General features: G+C 42.5%; 2 protein-coding genes across 4 annotated transcripts in view; both read left to right on the top strand.

Moving 5' to 3' along the window:
• The window catches only part of LOC124310161 (uncharacterized), a 30,609-nt gene extending 9,318 nt beyond the window's left edge, over window positions 1-21,291 (top strand). The window contains exons 10-17 of one of the 3 annotated variants that reach the window (XM_046773893.1): window positions 109-317; window positions 1,279-1,483; window positions 2,054-2,243; window positions 3,285-3,423; window positions 4,254-4,542; window positions 5,104-5,262; window positions 9,004-17,211; window positions 19,867-21,291. In XM_046773893.1, the coding sequence (XP_046629849.1) occupies window positions 109-317; window positions 1,279-1,483; window positions 2,054-2,243; window positions 3,285-3,423; window positions 4,254-4,542; window positions 5,104-5,262; window positions 9,004-17,180 (9,368 nt within the window). In that variant the 3' untranslated portion in view covers window positions 17,181-17,211; window positions 19,867-21,291. The other 2 variants (XM_046773895.1, XM_046773896.1) reach the window with 2 other exon arrangements.
• On the top strand, window positions 5,505-8,976 carry LOC124310175 (uncharacterized). Its single transcript, XM_046773943.1, has one exon. It carries the CDS (start codon window positions 6,606-6,608, stop codon window positions 7,737-7,739), a length of 1,134 nt encoding a protein of 377 aa, XP_046629899.1. The 5' UTR covers window positions 5,505-6,605; the 3' UTR covers window positions 7,740-8,976.
• Window positions 21,292-21,497: the final 206 nt, after the last annotated feature.

The raw sequence follows: 21,497 nt of genomic DNA, 5'->3' as shown, positions 1-21,497 counted from the left end.
CAATGGAATAAAGCCGATTATCTCTCGCTACAGCAGACATGCAGTTTTATACATTCGCTAAAGTTGCTATCCTGCTCGGAATAACAATAACATACGTGTATACCCTAGATTCCCAGATGAGCGGTTCGTATTCGGGACGAATAACTCGTATTCTAACAACAGACTTCCCGCAGTACTTTGCCATAATTACACGGATAAAGCAGGAAGTACATGGAATCGGTTCTGAGGGTGGAATACTTATATCGAGTGTTGTGAACCACGTACAAGCAGTCTTCCCGCCTGGTGCGTTGACAAAGAAAATCAAAGTTGGTTTGCAGGTGAGGATCCAGTTATGCAGTATAAAGTTATTTAGGCATTGATACATTTTTGACCTCGATGAAAAACAGGGTGACCTGAACTGCATCTCGATTTACAAGCGGAGCACATCCGTATCAGTAAACATCGCTTGCAGCGAGCAGGCTTGAGCTACACCGACTTGTGCACCTGCACCTAACGATATTTCTATTCGTTCAGCCTTGTAAAAAAGTACTGCTAGTATACAGGCTATTGTAGGTATTATCTCCGTAACCCTGACAAAGACAGTACAGAAATACATTAACGTTTCGGTTCGGCGCGAGTTGCGCGATTGTCAAGGGCTTCTTTAACGAGGACGAACTGTATATACTTTGTCTGTATTCGATATAAACGTAGCATACAGGGCGAAAACGTCACTGGCTATGTTTCTTCTGTTGGACAGTGATTTCGGTTTATAACAATAATTGCAACTTTAAATTTATGTGCTATGTCTGGGGTCAGTCTATGTAATGTACAGCACTGCGCGAGTCAAAGTTTACGAATTGAACATTTCAATTAAATTTTCGCCACCATATTCTTCTCCCTCGATAACACCTTTTATCGACGTCAATACCTCTGAAATAGCTACATTTCATAACTCGGCTCGAATCCAATGTTATATACCGAATGTATTTTGTGCTATGTACTCAATTTGCGGATGATAGCTCCAAAGTACACAATACCTATCGTGAGTATTTATGGAAATGAAACAGTCCGAGGCCTATCACGGGCCACCTCTCGCGTAGTGCGCGCTGTTTTATTTCCTCATGCATGATTTTATAAATGCAAGCCTTGATCACATATCGTATGCCGCTCGACAAGCAGTTGTAGCACCAATTTATTGCGTGTAGGACATGTGGTATTACATAGGTATGACTGTACTTGTGTACGGTGTGTGTGGATTGAGTGTGGGAGAGAATTGATGCCCGTTCTGATTTATTACAGGCACACATTATACCGTACGAGCTGACCGCTAAACTTTTGGGAAACTGCGTTGCGGTTTCTCCCGTAATAACGATCGAGCCGAGAAGACGAAAGTTTCACAAACCGATAACTCTCACTATTCCCACCCCTCAGGCAGCCAATAAGGGAATGATTAATCAATATGGTGGAGGAACCCCTACATTGCGCCTGCTTTGCAGCATCGCAGGTATAATGTGCATGTCTGATTGTAATTATCGTCGAATAAATCAACGGAGAATGCATTTGTGCTTGTACCGAAATATTTTGTATCGTGTGTTGACGTCATCGAGCGATTTTTACGCAGACGTACATGGTACTGCACAGGGTTGCCACTCTACCCGAATACTTGGAGCTCATATAAAAGTCGGGCTGTGGTGTCGAATGTCAAACAAATTGATAACGGAAACTCAAATTTCTATACCTTTATAAATATCACAGTTCTAGAAAAAACTTACCTATGCGGGTCTCAGATTCGAATTCAAAGCATAGATATGAGTGAAGGACATAAAGCGACTGAAATAAATGGAGTATACTTTGTAAAGAAACGATACAACTCTTTGGTTCAACGTTTTTATTTTTATTCGTATAAAAGGTCTCTGAAAAATAACAGTTTTGGATTTGGAAAACCTAGAAAAGTCAAAGAACTTCGCAAGCCGAAATCGTTGGCAATCCAGTTGCTACAACAACTAACAATACGCTGATAATTAAAGAGATAACGGTAAAATACACGCTTACTGCATATAAATATAACTTTAAGGTGGGACTAGCGATGCTCAGTGGGAGGATGTGACAGGATCGACACCGTTGACCTTCATGAATGATCGAGTGTCGTTCACAACTACGGTCTCCGCGAGGTTTTGGCTCATGGATTGCAGAAACATCGGAGAGGTGCCGAAAATGGCGACAGAACTCTACAGAGAGTCGTTGTTCGTTCCCTTCGTCACGAAGTAATAAACCACATGGATCGGCATAATAACCGATGTCATTATATACGTACACCCAAGCCGAGTTGGCTAATTTTGAATCCTGACCGTCATTTCTTCACTTTTTTTTTAGAGAATCTTACAATTACCGTTCGCTCATTATCCAGCTGGAAGACTTACGCTTCCTTTCGTTCGTACTTAAAATTCTCAAGAGTATTATAGGTATAATGAGACGGTGGTAATTGTCATCAGATAGTCAGGGATGAAACAAATTTTTTTCGACATTTTAAACGACCGTCGAAAACTCGATACTTCTAATGTATCGTTGCTAAACGTGGTACATTTTTGTTGTTGTTGTGGTTCATTCATTCATTCATTCATTCATAGTTTTTTTTTTCGTAAAAACATCAAAATACATCCAAAATTTTTTAACCAACAAAATTTACGCATCATAACGATTGAGTGGAACATATGATACAAGTTGGGTTGTGTTCAATTTCGGCCGACAACAGTAAAACAGATTACAGATCAGATCCGAGATGGCGGTAGGGTTTACAATTAGCACTCATCGAGTTTTCACGGAAAGCCGTTATCTGTACGGACACTTCATTTAATAAATACACCGTGAGTATTTGGTGAAATAATGCCTGCAGGCCGCTCTGGGCTAGCTGGGACCTCACGCCAACTGCTGTAGGTTGGCTGCCCGACCTGCTGATTAGGGATTATCTTCATCAAATACTACGGGCACAGACCTCATATTATACCTGCCTAGACACGTATCGCCCATCGGAAGATGAATTTAGATACTTCATTCGGAAGTCAATGAGAACACACGTAACAATAAAAACGGAATACGAGCAATGTCATATACAAGCTTGCAGATCATTATGACTTATTTATTTTCATTTTTCTTAAGTGCCATCCTTATCCAAAGTATAAATCTTGCCGCCATCGCGCCAGTCCTCTGGCACTCAGCGAGGTTTCAATTTATATCGTATGCACCGATGAACACATGTAATTCAACTTCCGGTACTTACTAATTACAACGTATTTATTTATGTCTAGCTTCGTCATTTATTCGAAACGAATGGATCTCCTTGAGGCTACGTTGAGAATATTGTGTATGACCGATGGCAAGGAAGGATTGCATACCTTGGAGAGGCAGGAGGAATTTCTTGAGATTGTAAAAAGCCGAGACGTAGAGGTGATTGGTTACAAGTTTTTTTTCAAATTCGGTATACACTGTGCCCCGTTGTGAATGATCAAGCCTATAATCGGGAAAAATGAGTTGTGTAGAAAAATGTTTAAGACGAAAAGCTTAGGATTTTGAGGTGGTTATGACGTGATACACTGTCAACAACTTTCTCAGTGAATACCACAGAGCTTATAAATATGGCGTGGTCATGCCGACGTTTTTCCTTTAATCAATTTTTTGAGTTCTGGATCGCATTGGGTTTTGCACTCAAGAGCGGAGACACACGCATTTTTAGCTGTCGCTGTCAATCCCATTAGAAACATGCTCAATAATTGAGATAGAATATATCACCTTCTTTCACGATCCGATCGGGACCGTAAAAACGTTGAAAAATAGGATCGTAGTTGACCTTGAATCAAAGCGGATGAGAAAATAGAATTGAATACAAAGATTTTGCAAAAGGTCCGAGCAACTCAGAATTTATCGCGCCTCGTTCACTTGCAGAGGAATTCAGGGGGTGCATAAATGGGATACTTGTTTTCACACTGAATAATGTCAAATCTTGACTTTGTTGACCGAATCGGCTCTATAAGACTATGATTGATAATAATCAACAATCAGAATCAAGTATCAGTAATTTCAAATAAAAAATTAATCGGTTTGTCAACTAAGCGTCGCTTGGCTCTGCCACGCTTGTCAGTGGCCCGTTTCACCAAGGCAAAGCACCTCCCGTTTCCACATTAACATCAAGCTGTCACAGTATAATCCCGAATAGCTTTGCTAAGTTATTTTGATTCTGCATGGAAGTAGATTATAATGACAAGACGTTAACGTTCCAGGCGCTCGACGGTAAAGATTTTTACATAGAGTTCAGCGGTAACCTAACACCGGTGACAAAATCTGGCGTGCAACTACGGTTCACGTTCAGGGCATTCCGTCAAAACAGACTATCCTTTCACGCGAAGGTCAAGGATCCGTTGCTAGATCCGGTTGCAAGAATGTTGTTCATGCGTGAGCCAAAGGTCGCCAAAGGCGAGCCCTCGCAGCAGCCTATTTGTATACTAAATATCGTACTACCGGAACTACTTGGAAAGAAGAAGGTTGAACTGAGATTTGATAAGGAGAGTGGTGAGTTGAACTGTTTTAGCCTAGCCATAATCTTCTACTACTACTTGCCAGTATTGGTGTAGGTTATATCGCGGATAGGAGTCTACATGCCGCGGTAGCGGAAATGCGAGCGTACAGAGGCTAGCGCCGATAAATGTAGCTGTAAGAATGAATGCTATGTTATGTTTTGGAGAACTTTCGTATAGCTGAATCCCGCCCTCCAAAAAGCTCGAAAGGAGATCTCTCAGATCTAAAACGACACATTTTTCGGAATGAAGGGTTGAGAGTGCACACTAAATGCTATTTTGCTGAATAATTTTCAGTGAAAATTGAGTAAAATACACTAAAATACACATGGTATGTTTTTCGAAACATCTAATAGCGTAAAGAAAAAAATCGACAATTTTCTCAGAAATTCGTTATAGCTACTTTTATCGGTTTGCCCCCCCCCCCCCCCCCCCCCCCCCCCTCGTAATACTTGCTCGATGCGTGTATAATAGCAATGAAATATAATATTGACGTATAACAAACAGTAGATGATGGTATTGATACCGGATGGAAGGTCATGAAAAATTGTTGTAGATATCGAGGACTCAAACATCATTAGCCACAGAATGGACTCTTACGCGTCTGAATACGAAGTAGAAAGCAAAGAAAAATCCGACTATCCGAAAGCCGTAGTGGCATCGCCTCTGTACGAAGGGAAACTGGTCAGCAGAAATCATGAGGATGATCGAGGAGGTATGTCTGTAAAATAATTGGTTATTAATACTTCTGTCTCTATATATTGTATAAGGTATCCTAACACTGTTAGGATTAACAGGTAGTTGTAGATGTTCGTTTACGGTGCCTGATACCGTAATTGTACTGACTGCAGTACTGCGTGCAGCTGTACACCCGGCTATGAATCATGTGAGGTAACTTTGGCATTCCTTGAATCTTCTACCTAAGATCACACCACGTCCATCCAATTGTCTGTTGTACGCCGGGAAGATATAACATGATTTAGAGAAAATCCGTTACCCCGCGGCCATGAAAATGTATAGGAAAGGTGCACCTGCGGAGGTGAATTCTCAAACGGATGCAGTGTCTAGGGCACTGACTTAAGTTGGTGTCATACTACAAACCAGTAGTGGCCAGTGAGGCACAATAAGATAATATCTACGTGAAACATACTGCGAAGGCGGACTTTACAAACAGCCACAACGAAGCAAGTAGGCATGACGTCGCGAATAATCTGGAAGATTGAGAACGTGAATATCATCTACTACACGAATGTCTTACTTGGCAGATACCTGTATGCAGTATAATGACGTTAGCTCAACCGGAGGCCCCAGCTGTAAGTTTAGCTTTACGATAATTCGATTTATGTATTCTACAGGCGACAATTTGTGACAAATTCAATTGTCAATTTACAGTATCTTTAAAAAATAACAACAATCATTTCAAACTCTTCCTATACGTTCGCATACTTATGTTCATAAATAAAGTCGTGGTTTAGTATCGTGCGCCGGTTGATTCAACGGCCGAAAGTTTAGTACCTTCGTTTAGAGACTGGATCAACGAAAAATATAAGGAATGTCGCATTCTGTGACCGCACTAATGAAGTTATCCGTATTTGCGTTATTTGACCGTGAATGGGATAATTAAGTTACAGCCCCGGAATAAGCTATGGCTTCAATAATCTAATTAAAACTTAACAGAATGAGACTAGATCATGGCAGTATCATGCAAATACCTCCAGTGTGGCAAAAGCCGCCATTTGAATGCGACATCTCGTGTGCCACGGTAGGCAAAATTGTTATTCAACACCAGGAACGTACATCCGTACGACAGCTAGCTCGACGTGTTGACGTATTATCGCCAGATGGTTGAACGCATGTACATATAGTGTTAATTTTTGGCATTGTATAAACAACCGTTATAATTTAATATACATACAACACTGCCATAATATACGATAGACAGCATCATCGGACTTGGGTAACTTAGAAGGTCGGCCCGCACTGTGGATATTGACAAAAAAGTCTTGGAACAGAGGACACGCTGTACGATACGTGCATACACGTAGACACCCTGGTAGAATGGATAGCGTAACGAAGGCACTCTCGACGCGTCAAGAGGCTGAAGCGTGTGAATCGAAAATTTGCGGGAATACGGTAAGTCCCGCATGGGATTCGACGAACACAAAGAGCGATAATTGTGCCATGGAGACCGTGGATTCATTCAACGCGAAAAATACCGGGGACATGTCGTATCTTCTGCCTTCGAAGCCGAAGCTGAAGAAATCGGTGAACGGCTCGGCGGGAAAACCGAAACGCAAATCACGAACAGCCCGTAGGCGATTGAACGCTCAGACAAACAATGCGTCGCTGCACTTCTCCGACACGGACTCCGAAGGTGAGTTGGTATTGCTGAATCCACGTTCCGTTATCGTCGTACCGTCGAGAGACCTGCATGAAATGTGCGGTCACATCGACATGCCAAATCCGACGATTTCGGTGACGACGGATGAACTCGAATGCCACGGGACAAACGCAAACGACATCGATTTACGTGAACTTAAACTATCGACCCCCAACCAAAGCAGAAGGCAGAGTTTCGTGGAGAATTTGACCGACTGCGATGACATATACAGCAGTGAACCCGAGGTGTTGCAAAATGATGGAGACAGCGCGGACGCCGCCAACGAGTTATTGAAGGTAATTAATTGCTCCGGACAACTACGTGAAACTGATTGCGAGGATTTATCGATCGATGGTGATGACTGCGATGAGGATTACTCCGGACGGCCGATTTACGTGCCGATTAGAACCGACATACTCGCGGACTTGAACGGCGAGAGGATAACGACCAAGGAGGGTGACGGCCCATTTTCAATTGAAGTCAGGAACCAGTTGTCTTTTGACGAAGGCGCCGCCGTACCTATCAACACAGGTAACCGAGATCACGGAGATGACTTTGTACCTCCGCCGGTGATCACGGCAACGGGTACAGATAGCGAAGACATGGACGCATCCGATGAAGAGGATGCGATGATCGGTACCCGTCGGACATTCGACGAGATATTCCAAGATCTCGATACTGGGACAACGTCGCAGATTGTTGTCAGGAACTTGAACATGATCGACGAAGCTCATCATCGTCTGGGCGTCAACAAGCCGGTGATTTACGACGGTACCGCCGACGGGCATACCGACGTCGAGGATATTGAGTGATGTATCTCCATGGCACGCGTACAGCCACAGGACATGATATTCATTTCGAGAGATGACTATTATAATTATTGCGATAAACGAAATCGTAAATTATACCAATGAGTAGTATACTTATACATTATGGTATACCGAGAGTTTTTCTTGGAAGAACTTGCCCGACAATAAATGCCACTCGTCTAGTTTATAAATGTAGCCAATTTCGTAAAATCTCGTCGTAAACACTTGTCAACCGGTCCATTCTAGGGAACTTGTCCTTGTCCGTTGTCAGTAAAGTTTTATGCTTCAGGCTGTGAGCATGGATGTCAGCCAATCAAAATTAAGCACGCTGATAGCGAGCGCTACGAGCAGGCCCTTCCAAGAAAAAGCTCTGGATATGTATATGCATTAGCAGCTTGTAAGGTATGATATGCAAAGTATCCGTCTGACAACGAGAGGTCTAATGGACAAAGGTGTATCTAACATATATACATACATACAGTAGCAGTCAAAAGTATTTTGACAAAGATAGTAATTAGGTTGGTTATACACAAATATAAAATATGAAAACCAATTGTATTTTTTATTAAAACAAATTCTATGTTCTACATTATTGTAGAAAATTAACTTTCGTTCGCTAGAAAATAAAGTTGCAGTGATGAAAAATAAGAATTATGCATCAAAATAATAACGAATTTCGTATTCTCAAAATACTTTTTAACGCTACTGTTGGTACATACATGTGGGTATATTATATAACATAACGTAAATGGCAAAATGGCGAAGGATGACAACTCCATGGACGACAATTAGGTGCGGTATATGGTGCCGAAGTCATCTTCAGTTCAGAAACAACTATGCATGTTTATGACATCTTTACGTTGTGTGTGTAAATTCCCGGCTCGTTCCTATATTTTGATCCCGTTCACATGTAAAACTGTACCTGCACGTGCATGTGAGGAAACATGTATATTGAATGCAGGTGTAAGGTAGATGCAGACTTGCAATGTATAATATAAAATTACATGATTATTATGGACGGTCGACATACGTTGGAAAGGTGTATCTTTAACCTGTACTTGTATAATCCAATCTTGAAAGGTTTGTCATTATATCTGCCAAGTCCCATTATCATATGTTTGGTCATCAACATCATTTTACTGATTGATGTTACAGTTCGATATATGGTCATATACATATACATATAATACATGTTGTATACCCCTGTATGGGTTGGTAATAAAAAAAATAAAAAAAATAATACGAGGCAATTTCTTGGTTGTTCTAGATGCCGTCTTTATCAGAGAATCCTTTGCTCAAAGTGCGGCTTGCCCCCTAGAAATCGTAGATGCTAGTTATCTTGATAAAGTAGACGCCGGTAAACGAAGCGATGATGGCCCGCCTGATGTTGAGAAACAAACGTACTCCGAGAAGCTGAAATTCTGGGAGGAGATTGGCAAACAGAGAAGCATCAGCAGCATTGACCAATCCGAAATGGAAGTTCCACAAAATAACGTGGAATTAGCAACAGAAGACATTTGTAGTCAGCTTACTAAGAGTAGCTCTTTGATGATACGCGGGAGGGAAGAATTGATTGAGGTGATGGCGGAGGGTGATGGGACAGTGGACGAAGAACGGAAGAATTGCATTGATATACCCGATATTTCCGAGTGTTCCGTAGCTGAAAAGGCTCATTACTTCGAAGAACAGATTCAGAGGGAATTAATGACACCCGCAAAGACTACACTGAGTCCAAAGGTACCGGTTGATTTTGACTTGATGAAAAAAGTAAGGGTGGCAAAAAGGGAGAAACAACAGTTAGACGTCACGATTCCTCACAAAGGGGTCATCAGTGTACGTCAGGGAGACGAGGAATACGCCAGCGTAGTGCCAAGTAAAACTGATAACGTTATAATAAACGTTACCGATAACATGTGTAACGTGACAGAGGAATGTAGCGAATCAGCGGCGGAGAATCTGCATGACATTCCAAGCGTGAAACCCGTGAAGTCAAAAATACCATTTACCCCATCGAACGATGAACAGATGCAGCTCGGAGAGCCAATGAAAACGTTGGGTGAAAGCGTCAACTCAGAATTAGATTACGGAGCTGATGACGAACGAGTAGAACAAGTTCTTGCAAATGATGATGTGGTGAAAAAATTATTGTTCAATAGGAGAAGTAACAACTTAGTAACATTCGATGACATATTAAACATATCACCATGTATAGCCAATGCATCGCCAATCTCGGTGATTAGGACCTGTCACGATTTTCTCGTAGGCGAAAGACAACACGCATCACGTCAAACGTGGAAAGATATCGGCGAAGCTGTCGACAATGCTGATTCAGTCGCGGACCACATACAGTTGAAATTGGTAGAACGCAGTGAGGCGGATGCAAATTATTTGAATCTGGGGAGCCGCTATGTCGATGACAGATCACTGGGTTATGAAACCGTTTCAAAGCAGCACGACAACAGAGAAGGATCTTGCCCAGAGATTGAAAATGTTGACCATGGAACGGCAGAGTTTCCATTAGAAACTGATTCAGACGTAAGTACGCAACCATCGGAGGAGCATGACACGAAATCTATTCGAATCAAGGATGAATGCCTGCCTGCCTTACCAGAAAACATTGCATTGAGTGAGGGATTTTCTGTATCTATTCGGGACATCATTGCCAGCAATCCATCGAACAAGCTGAGTGACGATTCTCAATCGGAAGAAGCTAATAGATTGGTACTGACAGAAACGACGAGACAGTCCGAAGGTCTGGCACGGCAATGTGAAATGAAGGCTTGTTACGAATTTTCAGATAGTGAAATCACGAGTGAGGATGTGCCAGCGATGTCCACGGATCAAACGAATTCCTTTAAAATTGACATGACGAAGAGAGAATATGATTCACGAATCCCTAAACACGTTGGTTTGACGAAGATGGAAGACGAGACACAACCGGTGAAACGCAAAGACACTGCGGGAAGCAGAATTCCCGTTGCCAGCGATCAACATATCTCATTAGTGCTACAATCGGAGCTTAAGGCACGGCCGAGGACTTCTCACCGGAAAATTATCGCGGGTAACTCCGATGGAAAAGAATCGGAATCGCGTATACCAAGACGCACCGCTGAAGGATCCAAGGCAGAAACAGATGAAAGATTTGTACATCGATACAAGAGCGAGGTTCAACCTCACGCCGAGGCCACAGAAACTCCTAAAGAAAGTTTCCCAGCAGCTACGCTGTACCTGAATGTGACCGATTCATCCAAGATAGAAATGACGAATGATACTCAGGCGAGCCAGGTGTCTCACAGAGTCCGCGACTCGCTCAGGACCGAGAAAACGATGCGTCTCTCTGTCTACGAGTCTACAGACGAAATTTCCCTGTCAGACGTTACGATTGAGTCGGTGAACTCTAAGGATGAAACTTTCGCAGCCGATCCGATGAACGCGTCTCACTTAACTGAAAAGACATCTGGTAGTGCCGAGGGAGAATTTGCGTCGATGACGTCAACGGCCGATTATAGGACGTCAGCGAAATCGGAAGAGAAAGAAACCATCTCTTCGGAAATGTATGCCATCACGGCAGAAGCACTTATAACTGTCACACAGAAAGAATTATTACAAGAAAAGGCAACCGAAAGAATGGATTCAACATTGGCAAAAGAGACCCTGACGAAAAGGGTGGCAGAAATCGATCACAATAAGAAAGAATTGGAGGTGACATTGAATCGGGATACGACTGTGAAACTGCTCGACGATGGTAAGTCTTTTATAGCTGAAGGGTCGGCCGACACGAAAATCTTTGACAGTGTCCAACAAGAGGCAGTCAAATTACTCGAGGATGAACATGGTTTTCTCACAGACGAAACAAACGTCTGTAGTTTCGGGGAAACTGCAGCTTACGCGAGTGTTGGAATATCCACAGACTTTGTGACAGCGAAGGGGGGGTGTTTGTCTGAACGTACTGCCACATCTTTCGATGCAGACAATTCGTCCGCGAAAGGAGCAGCGGTGTCAAGTCGTACTGCAGTAACCGGTAGCGTAACCAGCAGGGAATCAGAAAATATTAGATACCATGTTGATGATGAAGAAATAGTACGAGCCAAATCTCGTGATCGCGCAATAATCAACGAACCGATAGCGGAGGTGAAAATCTTCCCGAACGATGACGGTATCTTAACGAAGCAGTCTGAAGTTCGAAGGATCGCCGAAACGATAATTCAGTCTATAGAAACAGAAATAGAAAATACATCAATTCTTGCAGTGAATATAGCGAATCAAAGCGTTGAAAAAGTGGAGGATTATTCATCTCAAGAGCGAATGACCAACGCTAAATTACATCATTACAAGCTTGGCCGAGAATCGAAACAGGAAAGCATTAGTACAACCGAGGACCTGACGAGAGACGAGGAGTCTTCGCCGGGATCTCGTAACAGAGAAGGAAGCTTTCCCTCTGAAACCTCCGGCAGGAGGTTGTTTCATGATCAAGACATGACGATAAGTCCTAGCACCACGTCAGATCACACCGAGGCGGAAGACTCTATAGAGATCGATTCGAATGAGATGGGAAATAGACGGAAACTAGGTTCACCTGCATATCCTTTAGAAGAAACGCAGCAGCAAGCAACCACAAATATTTTCGATCAGGATGGTCGAGCCATAGCCTTTTCGCGGAAAGAATCGTTCGACGAGCTGGCCGCGTGGGACGCAACAACTTTGAGGAAGTCTGGCGCTCGAGTATTGGAAATAATCGAACCTAGAGATGTAAACGTTACGGAAGAATCGATTTTGTGGAATACGAACGAAGACGCCCGTGAGCGTTGCGTGGTTAGCCAGAGTTACACAACAGTGCAGGATCATTCAGGGGCAAGTACTTTGCGTGTCATGCTTTGCAGCGAAAGAGCTGAAGCTATTGGTTCAGTTACACTTTTCAAGCAGTCAAGCTCGGCCGATGATCCGATCGTTGACGACCATGTGAGGAACAATTACGACATGGCGTTTGATGCGAAGATCAATGACGCTGAAGCTGGTAGTCCGACCTCGGTATTGCCAAAAATGCGGATACAAAATCTAGATATAAAACCTGTAAATTGGATGATAGGAGATGAAAAAATTGAAATATCAGAGTCACTACAGCCTTCTGAAGTATTCAACCGGGAGCTGGAAGAGTACGAGTCAGTAGTAAAGCAATTCAGTCTCGAGGGGGCGAATAACGAAGATGCGATACTACCAATTAGTCAGAATAAAGAACACTCCTTTGCGTGCGAGGATGTAAACGTGAATGATGGAACCGTAGTGAGGATAATTCAAAAGGAAACTCCAAAGACCAAGTTCAGGGTTATTCCAGTAAGCGACAAACAATTGGAGAGTGAACTCGTTGAAAATAATTTGGATATCAGTTGTCAAGAGCTGATGGATACTTTGCAAAAAGAATTTGACGCCAAGACTCCCACGGAACACTTAGCCGTGGAAGCGTTCAAAGTCGAATCATCGACTGGCAGAGAAGTGGGACATAACTTGGTGAAACTGATGAATGAAGATTCCATTACCCAAAAACATACCTCGGAAAAATCAGACAAGCAAACAATTCCAGTGACAGACACAGGTGCGAATAAAACAGATTACTTTGAGACGATGAAATTTCAATCACCGATGCAACTGGCCGAAGAAAGAAAGAACGAAACAGTCAGGATGAAAGGACAAATCGAAGGTAGAGTCGAATATGATACTGCCTTAGAGCTGTCTGGAACTGACAACAGGGGAGAGAAAATTGTAGCGGAGGATGCTTCGAGCAGTACCGAAAAAGGCATGGAATCAGTTGAATGTATTGTGTCCTCGGACAATGAGAGAATTCAACGAGCACTGGCCTTGCCTCAAGATGATAGCCTCACCGCCGTAGGTGGCGGGACATTCGACAGTCAACCAACGCCCGATCACCGCACAACGGCTCATCACGATACCGGTGCCATAACAAAATCAAGAAAGGACGTAGAAGTGACGAATATTAATCTGAGTTCAAGGTATGCCATCACCGTGTTAGATCAAGTGGTGAAAAAAGAAATTGCGGAAGTGAAGGAATCCTTGGAAGCAGCCAAACAGGATTTAATTGAGGAGTTGAGCGAAAATAGCAAAATGGTTTTTCACATAAAAGACTCGCCTTCGGAGTTTCAGTTCAAACTTGAGTCGGAATCGATACCGAATGAATTACATTTCCTGTACAGGGCGCCGTCCGTAAACGATCAGCCAAACAAACACGATGTTACAGAAGACGCGGAGGCAGCTTCGCCAGTTGCAAGGCCACGAAGTACTGGTGCTGATATGAAAGTGGAGATTGGCAAGAAACTCGAGTTAGTGAGCAGGGAGCTACGAAAAGACAATGGTGCAATCACAAAGGAGATAGATGAGCGTGATTTTGAATCAGAGTCCAAGAAACGGATGGAGATCCTGAAACGTGAGGCCGTTGTGATTGCAAAAGTTGAGAAACCACCCACTACTGATTCAAGTGGAAATAATAATTTCTCAACTGTCAGCGTTCCGACCCTCGTCGCTACAACCGCACCCGTTACCGCCGTAGACCCCGGCCCCATCCCCGTTCCATTCCCCGTCTCCGTCACAGTTCCCGTCCCTGCCAGCAGATCGAGTTCCGACGTGGAGACGAAAGATGATGGCTTCTTGATGTGCCCCCCTCAGCCAGCACCAAGGAGAAGACATAAACCGGTGAGAGCCCTGAAAAAGATCAGATCAGATAGTGAAACCGACATCGGTTCCAGTTCCGGCGAGAGTAACTATCATTCATGTGACTATGAAATAGGAAGTGGCAGCAGGCCAAGTTCCTCGGACATTGAGGCAATGCAATTGGGAATACCATCGGGAACCGCATCTGAATACGAGACAGCTTTGACGTCGGTTGAAACTTCATCGACGTCAAAACCCACCTCACAAGATTATCATACCGCAATCAGCTCATTGAGTTCGAGGGAATCCATAAAATCTCTTTATTCGGAGAGTTCCGGACATTTGGCGAGTGTCGAAAGTTCCAGCGAGCTTTCGGAAACATTAGTGCCTTCGGAAAGCGATATGGACCGAGACGATTTCGACGAAAGCGTTGATCATGTTCTTGAGGACGATTTAGTTTGCGTTGATGCACCAATCACGTTGAAGGCTTCTCACTCACCTAACAATGATTATGTATTACTAGCGTCGAGTGAGGCTGCCTGCAATATCGTTGAGGCGAACGTGTCCTCTGTGGCAACCTCCCGTATGAAAAGATCCTCTGAAATGATATTTCAACACGATGACGAGTCCTGCGAGAACATCGGCTCAGTCGAGATGGATACTTGCGAACGTCAATCTTCCAATAGCGAAAATGCACTGCAAATCAAATCCATCGACAACGCCACATCCACGACATTAATTATTGGGAATGAATTTGTTGGAGATAGTCAAATGCAATCTGTCGACATAACGACGTCTCGCGTAGATGAAGATGGCATCCAAAGCGTCTGTACTCAGGTTACCTCCAAGGATAAGAGGGTGTTAAGCGATAACACAGTCAGCCCATTGGGTGAGTCAGAGTCTGTTGTCATCGAGAATTGGATGGGAACGAACGCCTGCAGTTCTAGTAGTATCATAGAGTCAAAGACAATGGATGTTAGAGTAGAAGAAGGAGCTACGGTAACTGATGCCGAAATCAAATTCACGGGATTCGAGCAGCGGCCGCACTTGTCATTGATACAACAGGCCAGTGTGTCCACATCCACAGCATCCGCAATATCATTGGAAACGGTCATCGACCGTTTTGATAAAGAGAGACAAGAGCGACATTCCCCCGACAGCGATTCGTTCGAGTTAGTCGACAAGCCAGACATTATCGATGACTTTGTCGTTATAGAAGAAGTGGGCCGGGAGGCGGAGGAATTCGACTCTGAGGGAAAGAGCATCCACATAAGTAGTATCAATATAGTATGCGCAAACGTCAAAACTTACGACAGGGAGGTAGAGAACTTGATTACTAACACTAATCACGAAGATCACTCACAGCCGACGAGCCAGCTGCAGGTTAGAAATAACGAATTGTTCGACTTTGAATCAGAGGATAGCCCGCCTCAGGTATCAAACGAAGAACATTTGTATTCCCAGTCGTATTCGGATGACGAGCATTACGAAGGCGGCAAGAAATGGGTCGAGATGCAGTTCCAGACAGATGCCCGTGGTTATGAGATCGAATACGATCGTGGCCCGCTGGAGGACATAAAAGAGGAGGAGATAACCGACTTCGAGGCGAGCAGCAGTCGTTTCGGAAGCTTGGGAAGTCACAAGGAGTCAGTTGGAAGCATTGGTAGTGCACGTGGGAGTCTGGGCAGCACGCCTGAGTATGATGTACTCGCGGGAAGAAAATATTTTACCAAGCCGTCCGAGCATGACAATTTATCACTTAGCTCTTTGCAAGAATTTGAGAGCCTCGAGAATGCCGTGGCGATGGAAAGTTCGAAAAAATTGCATTGTGGCTCGCAGGATTCAATAAACAATGGTAGTCTACCGAGGCGTTATCTCACGGGTCGGTCAGGTCACGGGGATGATGTGTCGTTGTCCTCGTTGAAGGATTTTGAAGGGTTGGAGACAGCCTGCCGCGAGGCCCACATGATTGAGTTGCGAGCTAGGGAGGAGGAGGATCTTCTTGACCATGAAAGTCCCGAAAATCGATACAAGCTAGAAAGTCTAGCAAGAACGAAGGCAGAATCGAGTGCTCCGGCATCTTTTAATCCCAGCACGTCGGGTTCCGACGATTACGAGAAGCGTATCAGAGAGATCGACGAGATTATTCGCATTGCTCAATCGAACGTGGAGAAATTTGACCGTCAAGATGACACGGCAGAAGATATTTCACAGATTGATATCACCGAGACAGACTCTAGGGGCCCCGGTGGTAACTTAGGCCCAGGGCAAAGCAAGGCAATCGAAGTAGCCGCCAATTGTTGTGCGATAGTGCTACATGAAGGCCAGTCCCGTGTGGTGCAGGTACAATTGAAAGATCAGGACATTATGGAAACTAGTACGGACTCATTGGAATTTGATGATCACGCTGTTGACAAGAGACGCGACCCCCTTTGCAGGAGCTCGGATTCGTTGGAAATGAAAACGAACTTGGACTTACCGTCCCTGAGCTCGGATTCCCTCAACAACACCCGTGACCCGCGAGAACTGCCGCCGGGCTGCACCTTTGATCAATTTGATAATTCCTGCAGGCGAATATCCTCCGACTCATTGGAAATACCTTCCTCGGAACATCAGGAGGATAATATTGTGCAGGATAAGAGTCGCGATGCAAGCTGCGGTAACCGAAATTATTCTGAAAGAAGTGATACTGACAATTCGTCTGTCAGGCGCGTTTCATCGGCCGAAGCGGGAAGCCTAGCGAATACGAGCTTGAAATGTAATCTGCCCAACAACGGGACATAAAATATGATGTCGGCTGTATAAATATTGATAGGTACGTAAGCTGATTTAAATTTTGCTTAACCATAACGGTCACAAATGAAGTTGACAAAGCGTAGTAAGAGATAAAATTTGTAGCTTCTCAACGTCCCTTGTTCCCCATGCACTCATCGAGTAATAAAAATCCTGGATTCGAAAGGTCCGGTATGAAAACAATCTTGATAAATTGTAATTACAAATGGAAACTACCAGCATGCATACTGAGAGTGATTTTTTCCTTTCGGAATAGTTTTCTGTGCATGCCTTCAAGTTATTCAAAATGGTGTACAAGGTAAGTTGTCCTGTATGTCAGGAATGGAAAGAGATTATCTAAGGCGAACTTCGCCCCTTCAGCCAATCAACGAAGTTATGGAATCCTTCCAAACAAATACCATTCTGACGCAATTATCGTATAACCGTAAATACGTATACAATGCTATGAATTGTCTCATTCTATGCGTGACTTTGCGATCGATTTCGCGTCAGGTACGCTTCTCCCATTCTCGACACACAAGGCAACTCTACCTGTAGGTTTAGGTACATACCCACATATCGTAATTTCATATTATAGAAAGTTCATACTCAATCAGACCTACATTAGGTATGATTTCACGTGTAGGAACGTCGTCTGAAAACCTGATGATGTATATGATTTTTCACCGTGGAGTAATTATTTTCAGCAGGATCTTCACGTATGGGTACCACCTACAACAACTATGTGTAACGTTTATTATACCGAGAGTCTCGCATGAAAGAGGAAACTTCAAACTCCGCGTCACCGCCAGCGCCGTAACACTCGCACAAGTTGACGTCACAGAATTTGCTCGCTAAGCTCGGCTATGGTAAAAGTTGGGCGTGTGTTGGCATTGATGGTGATGTGCGGCTCGGGGTTGCGTGAGACTCTCGGCGATCGCGATTATACCTAATATGTGAAATAATCGACGGCAGCTTATCGGTGTGCACCGTTCTATAATATAAGAATACTATTTTCACATTCAGTGTTTCAACGACTCGGTTAAAACTTTCACTAATCAAAGTAATAAATCCGGTTGACAAGCAAATATCTGCACTAACGTTTTCAGTGTGCTTTGCTTGTGGGTGACCCATTCGTTAAATAATCTTCCCAGAGTGTATACCCGGGTATCGCGAGTACTCCCAATCAGTATAGAGAACATCTTTTCTGATGCAGTCGGCGAAAATGCCTATTATCACACCGCCATTTGTGGACATAAAATGCCAGTTTCATGCCTTCGGGGGCATAAAATAAAAGTTTTCGAAAATCATCATTTCTAACCGAAACACGCAGTTTTGGAGTAATACTATGCAAAACCACGCTTCGTACAGTGTATCCTGTCACTTTCGCGTAAGCGAAAGATTAAAATTGTGTGTTTCTCGTGTTTGCCGGCCGGCCTTGGCGAATTAAGACCCTCAGTCCAAATGGAGTATCAACGCGCGAGTGAGCGCTGCTCCTAACATCATCGAAAAAACACCGTAGCGGTCGCGCCCTCCTGCATCTCCACCCTCGTGCCCCTGAACCCCGCTCCTGCCCAATTCCTTCCGTCAGTATGATTTCTGCGTTACTTGGTTTTATGAAATTGTATTTAGTATTTAAAAAATTAAAATCCATGCAATTTCGTGAGGCATTTTTCACCCACTGTATCAAAAACTAATGTTTGCAACTTGGGCGTTGGATTAACGCCCTTGCTATGAAAAGTACTATTAAAACAAGCCACTCACGTCGACTCATAAAAAAAGATTCCGAAGTTGCAGATGTGTAGGTATGACAAGATACGATGGATTATTATAATTTCATTTACGTCTGTAGAAAACAATTGGAAGATACAAGTCCTGAATTTCTATCCAATGATCAGTCTGTATTCACGAAGGAAATAGTACAAAGAAAAATATCATGTTGCCTGGAGGCGCTTATTTCATGCGATTTTTCTTGTCTATGATGCAGCTTAAGAAAGGCTGATAAAGTTTTGTCAAAATGCAGTATCGTTACAGCTTTATTCTTCAACCTTTTGAAGTACACTGACCAGTGACCGTGAAGATACCCGATATTTACCTCAGAGAATTTCGTCATTCTGTGACTTGTTGTAGTGCATCATTAGGCATGTAGAGATGTAATGTTATACATGCTAATTCGGCCGTTTAGGGTATAAATCATGCCTGAGGTTGAGCTCTCAAAAATCAGTATCTTAGGATTCATCGGTAATGAGGTAAAAGTTTTAGATAAAACCGAGTAGACATTATTTACTATTAAAAGACGAAAATATACGTAGAATTTTTATCCTCAGTAGGTGTACCGCTTATTTTTTCTTGAGTCCACTTTAGGAAAGATTTTTACCACTTGAACAGCCAGATTAGTACGTGAAAAAAGTATCCAACGTTTCTGATTTACTGCAACGTATCACAAATGGAAGGGAATCGGCGTGATAAACCTCAGATACTTTTCTTGTGAGAAAAAAAAATTCTTGGTTCCACGAAAGATTATCTTTGTGGATGGAAAAAACATATTTTGTTACTGTGAATAGTTTCTCGTCGAAGCGAAGAAGGATCTGATGGGATAAAATGCAGAAATTCGATTAAAACTGCAAAAAAGTTTTTCCACCATCCACAAATAAATTTATTCGTTTGGTTCGGACCATTCTTTTTCTCATCAAACCAGGTAGAAGAATGAATCTTGGAAATGTCACCAGCTGTCATTAGAAGATGTATGCAAATTAGTATTGACTGTTTCCGAAATTATAAACCAAGATGTGTAAATCACAGCAATAGTCCAAGAATTTGGGAAACGGTATTTTGTCATTTTAAATGACTGAATAATATCGCAAAAATTGTACTGTATAGTATGTGTAATTATATATGTAGACACATATTGAGGAATTTTTCAACGCATACTTAAATCACAACACTCGCGTGTACAAATTAAGGACACATTGTACGTAATATGTATGTATTATACCTATGTTGCGATATTTTTATGATCTAATTATCATCAAGAAGCTTTACAAATACTTTCCTTTCAGGTAACGGACTAAATGAAAACGTATTGCTCAGGATTCATCGTTGCCATGCAAACTAACAATAAGCGAAGAGTTGAGCAGAGATCATATTTTACAAGCAGACATGAAAATCTCTATATTTGATCGTTTTTGCTTTTAGTTCGCCCAGCATATATGGTCAAACAATAAACGTCAAAGATAATTTATATATGCATAGTTATGCTTGTGTCCTTTATCATACTTTCAAGTAAACATACATAAACTCAGGTATATGCATACGCGCGCGCGCGCACACACGCTTGCACGCACGCACGCACGCACACACACACACACACACACACACACACACGCGCGCGCGCGCGCACACACATACACTCGCACGAGAGCGCGAGTCGGAAAACAGAATATTATTTTTTAACAAACGTCTGCTTATGTGTTTTGATATCACATCTATTCAATCTATGATATTGCGCTAGAATATTTTGTACTATTACTATAATTCCAATTTCTTTATCATCACTCATGCGTATTTATTTGACGTGATATATATACATACATATATAGGGTAAACCAGGATTTGATGGACCCCTCAAAAAATTTAGACAAGCAAAAAAAAAAGAAATTTTTTATTATCAATACTGAGATATTATCAAAGGTTTGTTTAATATGTGTTGAATAAAAGAATGCAATATTCTTTTAGGACAAAAACATGTTGGAAATTTTTTTTCCTAAATGATATTTTACACGAAGGCCGTTTGCTCCGGAGTATACATTTTTTTATCATACATATTGCTAGGTAATCAATGATTTAATCAATAGAGGTGAAATTAAAGGATGCAGAATTATATGAAAATAAATCATGTAAAACAAAAAAAAAAGTAAAAAGTAAGTAAGTAAAAATGCATCATGTCCCGTAAATTTTTTTTTTGTTGCAATTATGGTAAAACAATGATGAAACTGCTCAAGACAGACCAAAATAACTTGTACCCTCTGCTCAAAAGCCAAAAAAAAATAACTAGCGGCTTCGCGGGTCCGTCGTACTTCGGTCTCCCCTATACATATATGTATTTATGTATGTATGTATATATATATATGTGTGTGCGTGCGTGCGTGTGTGTGTGTGTGTGTGTGTGTGTGTGTGTGTGTGTGTGTGTGTGTGTGTGTGTGTGTGCATACATATTTATATATATATATATGTACGTACGTGTTATATTATATATACATAAATATATGTATTGTGCATGTATGAGCTGTAATCAGTATAAGGATTGCGTACGTACTCGTACGTATAAAT

The sequence above is a fragment of the Neodiprion virginianus genome, chromosome 1, assembly GCF_021901495.1.
Source record: "Neodiprion virginianus isolate iyNeoVirg1 chromosome 1, iyNeoVirg1.1, whole genome shotgun sequence".
NCBI lineage: Eukaryota > Metazoa > Arthropoda > Insecta > Hymenoptera > Diprionidae > Neodiprion > Neodiprion virginianus.
The sequence above is the reverse complement of the archived record's forward strand: the minus strand, read 5'-3'. Positions and strand labels throughout refer to the sequence as shown.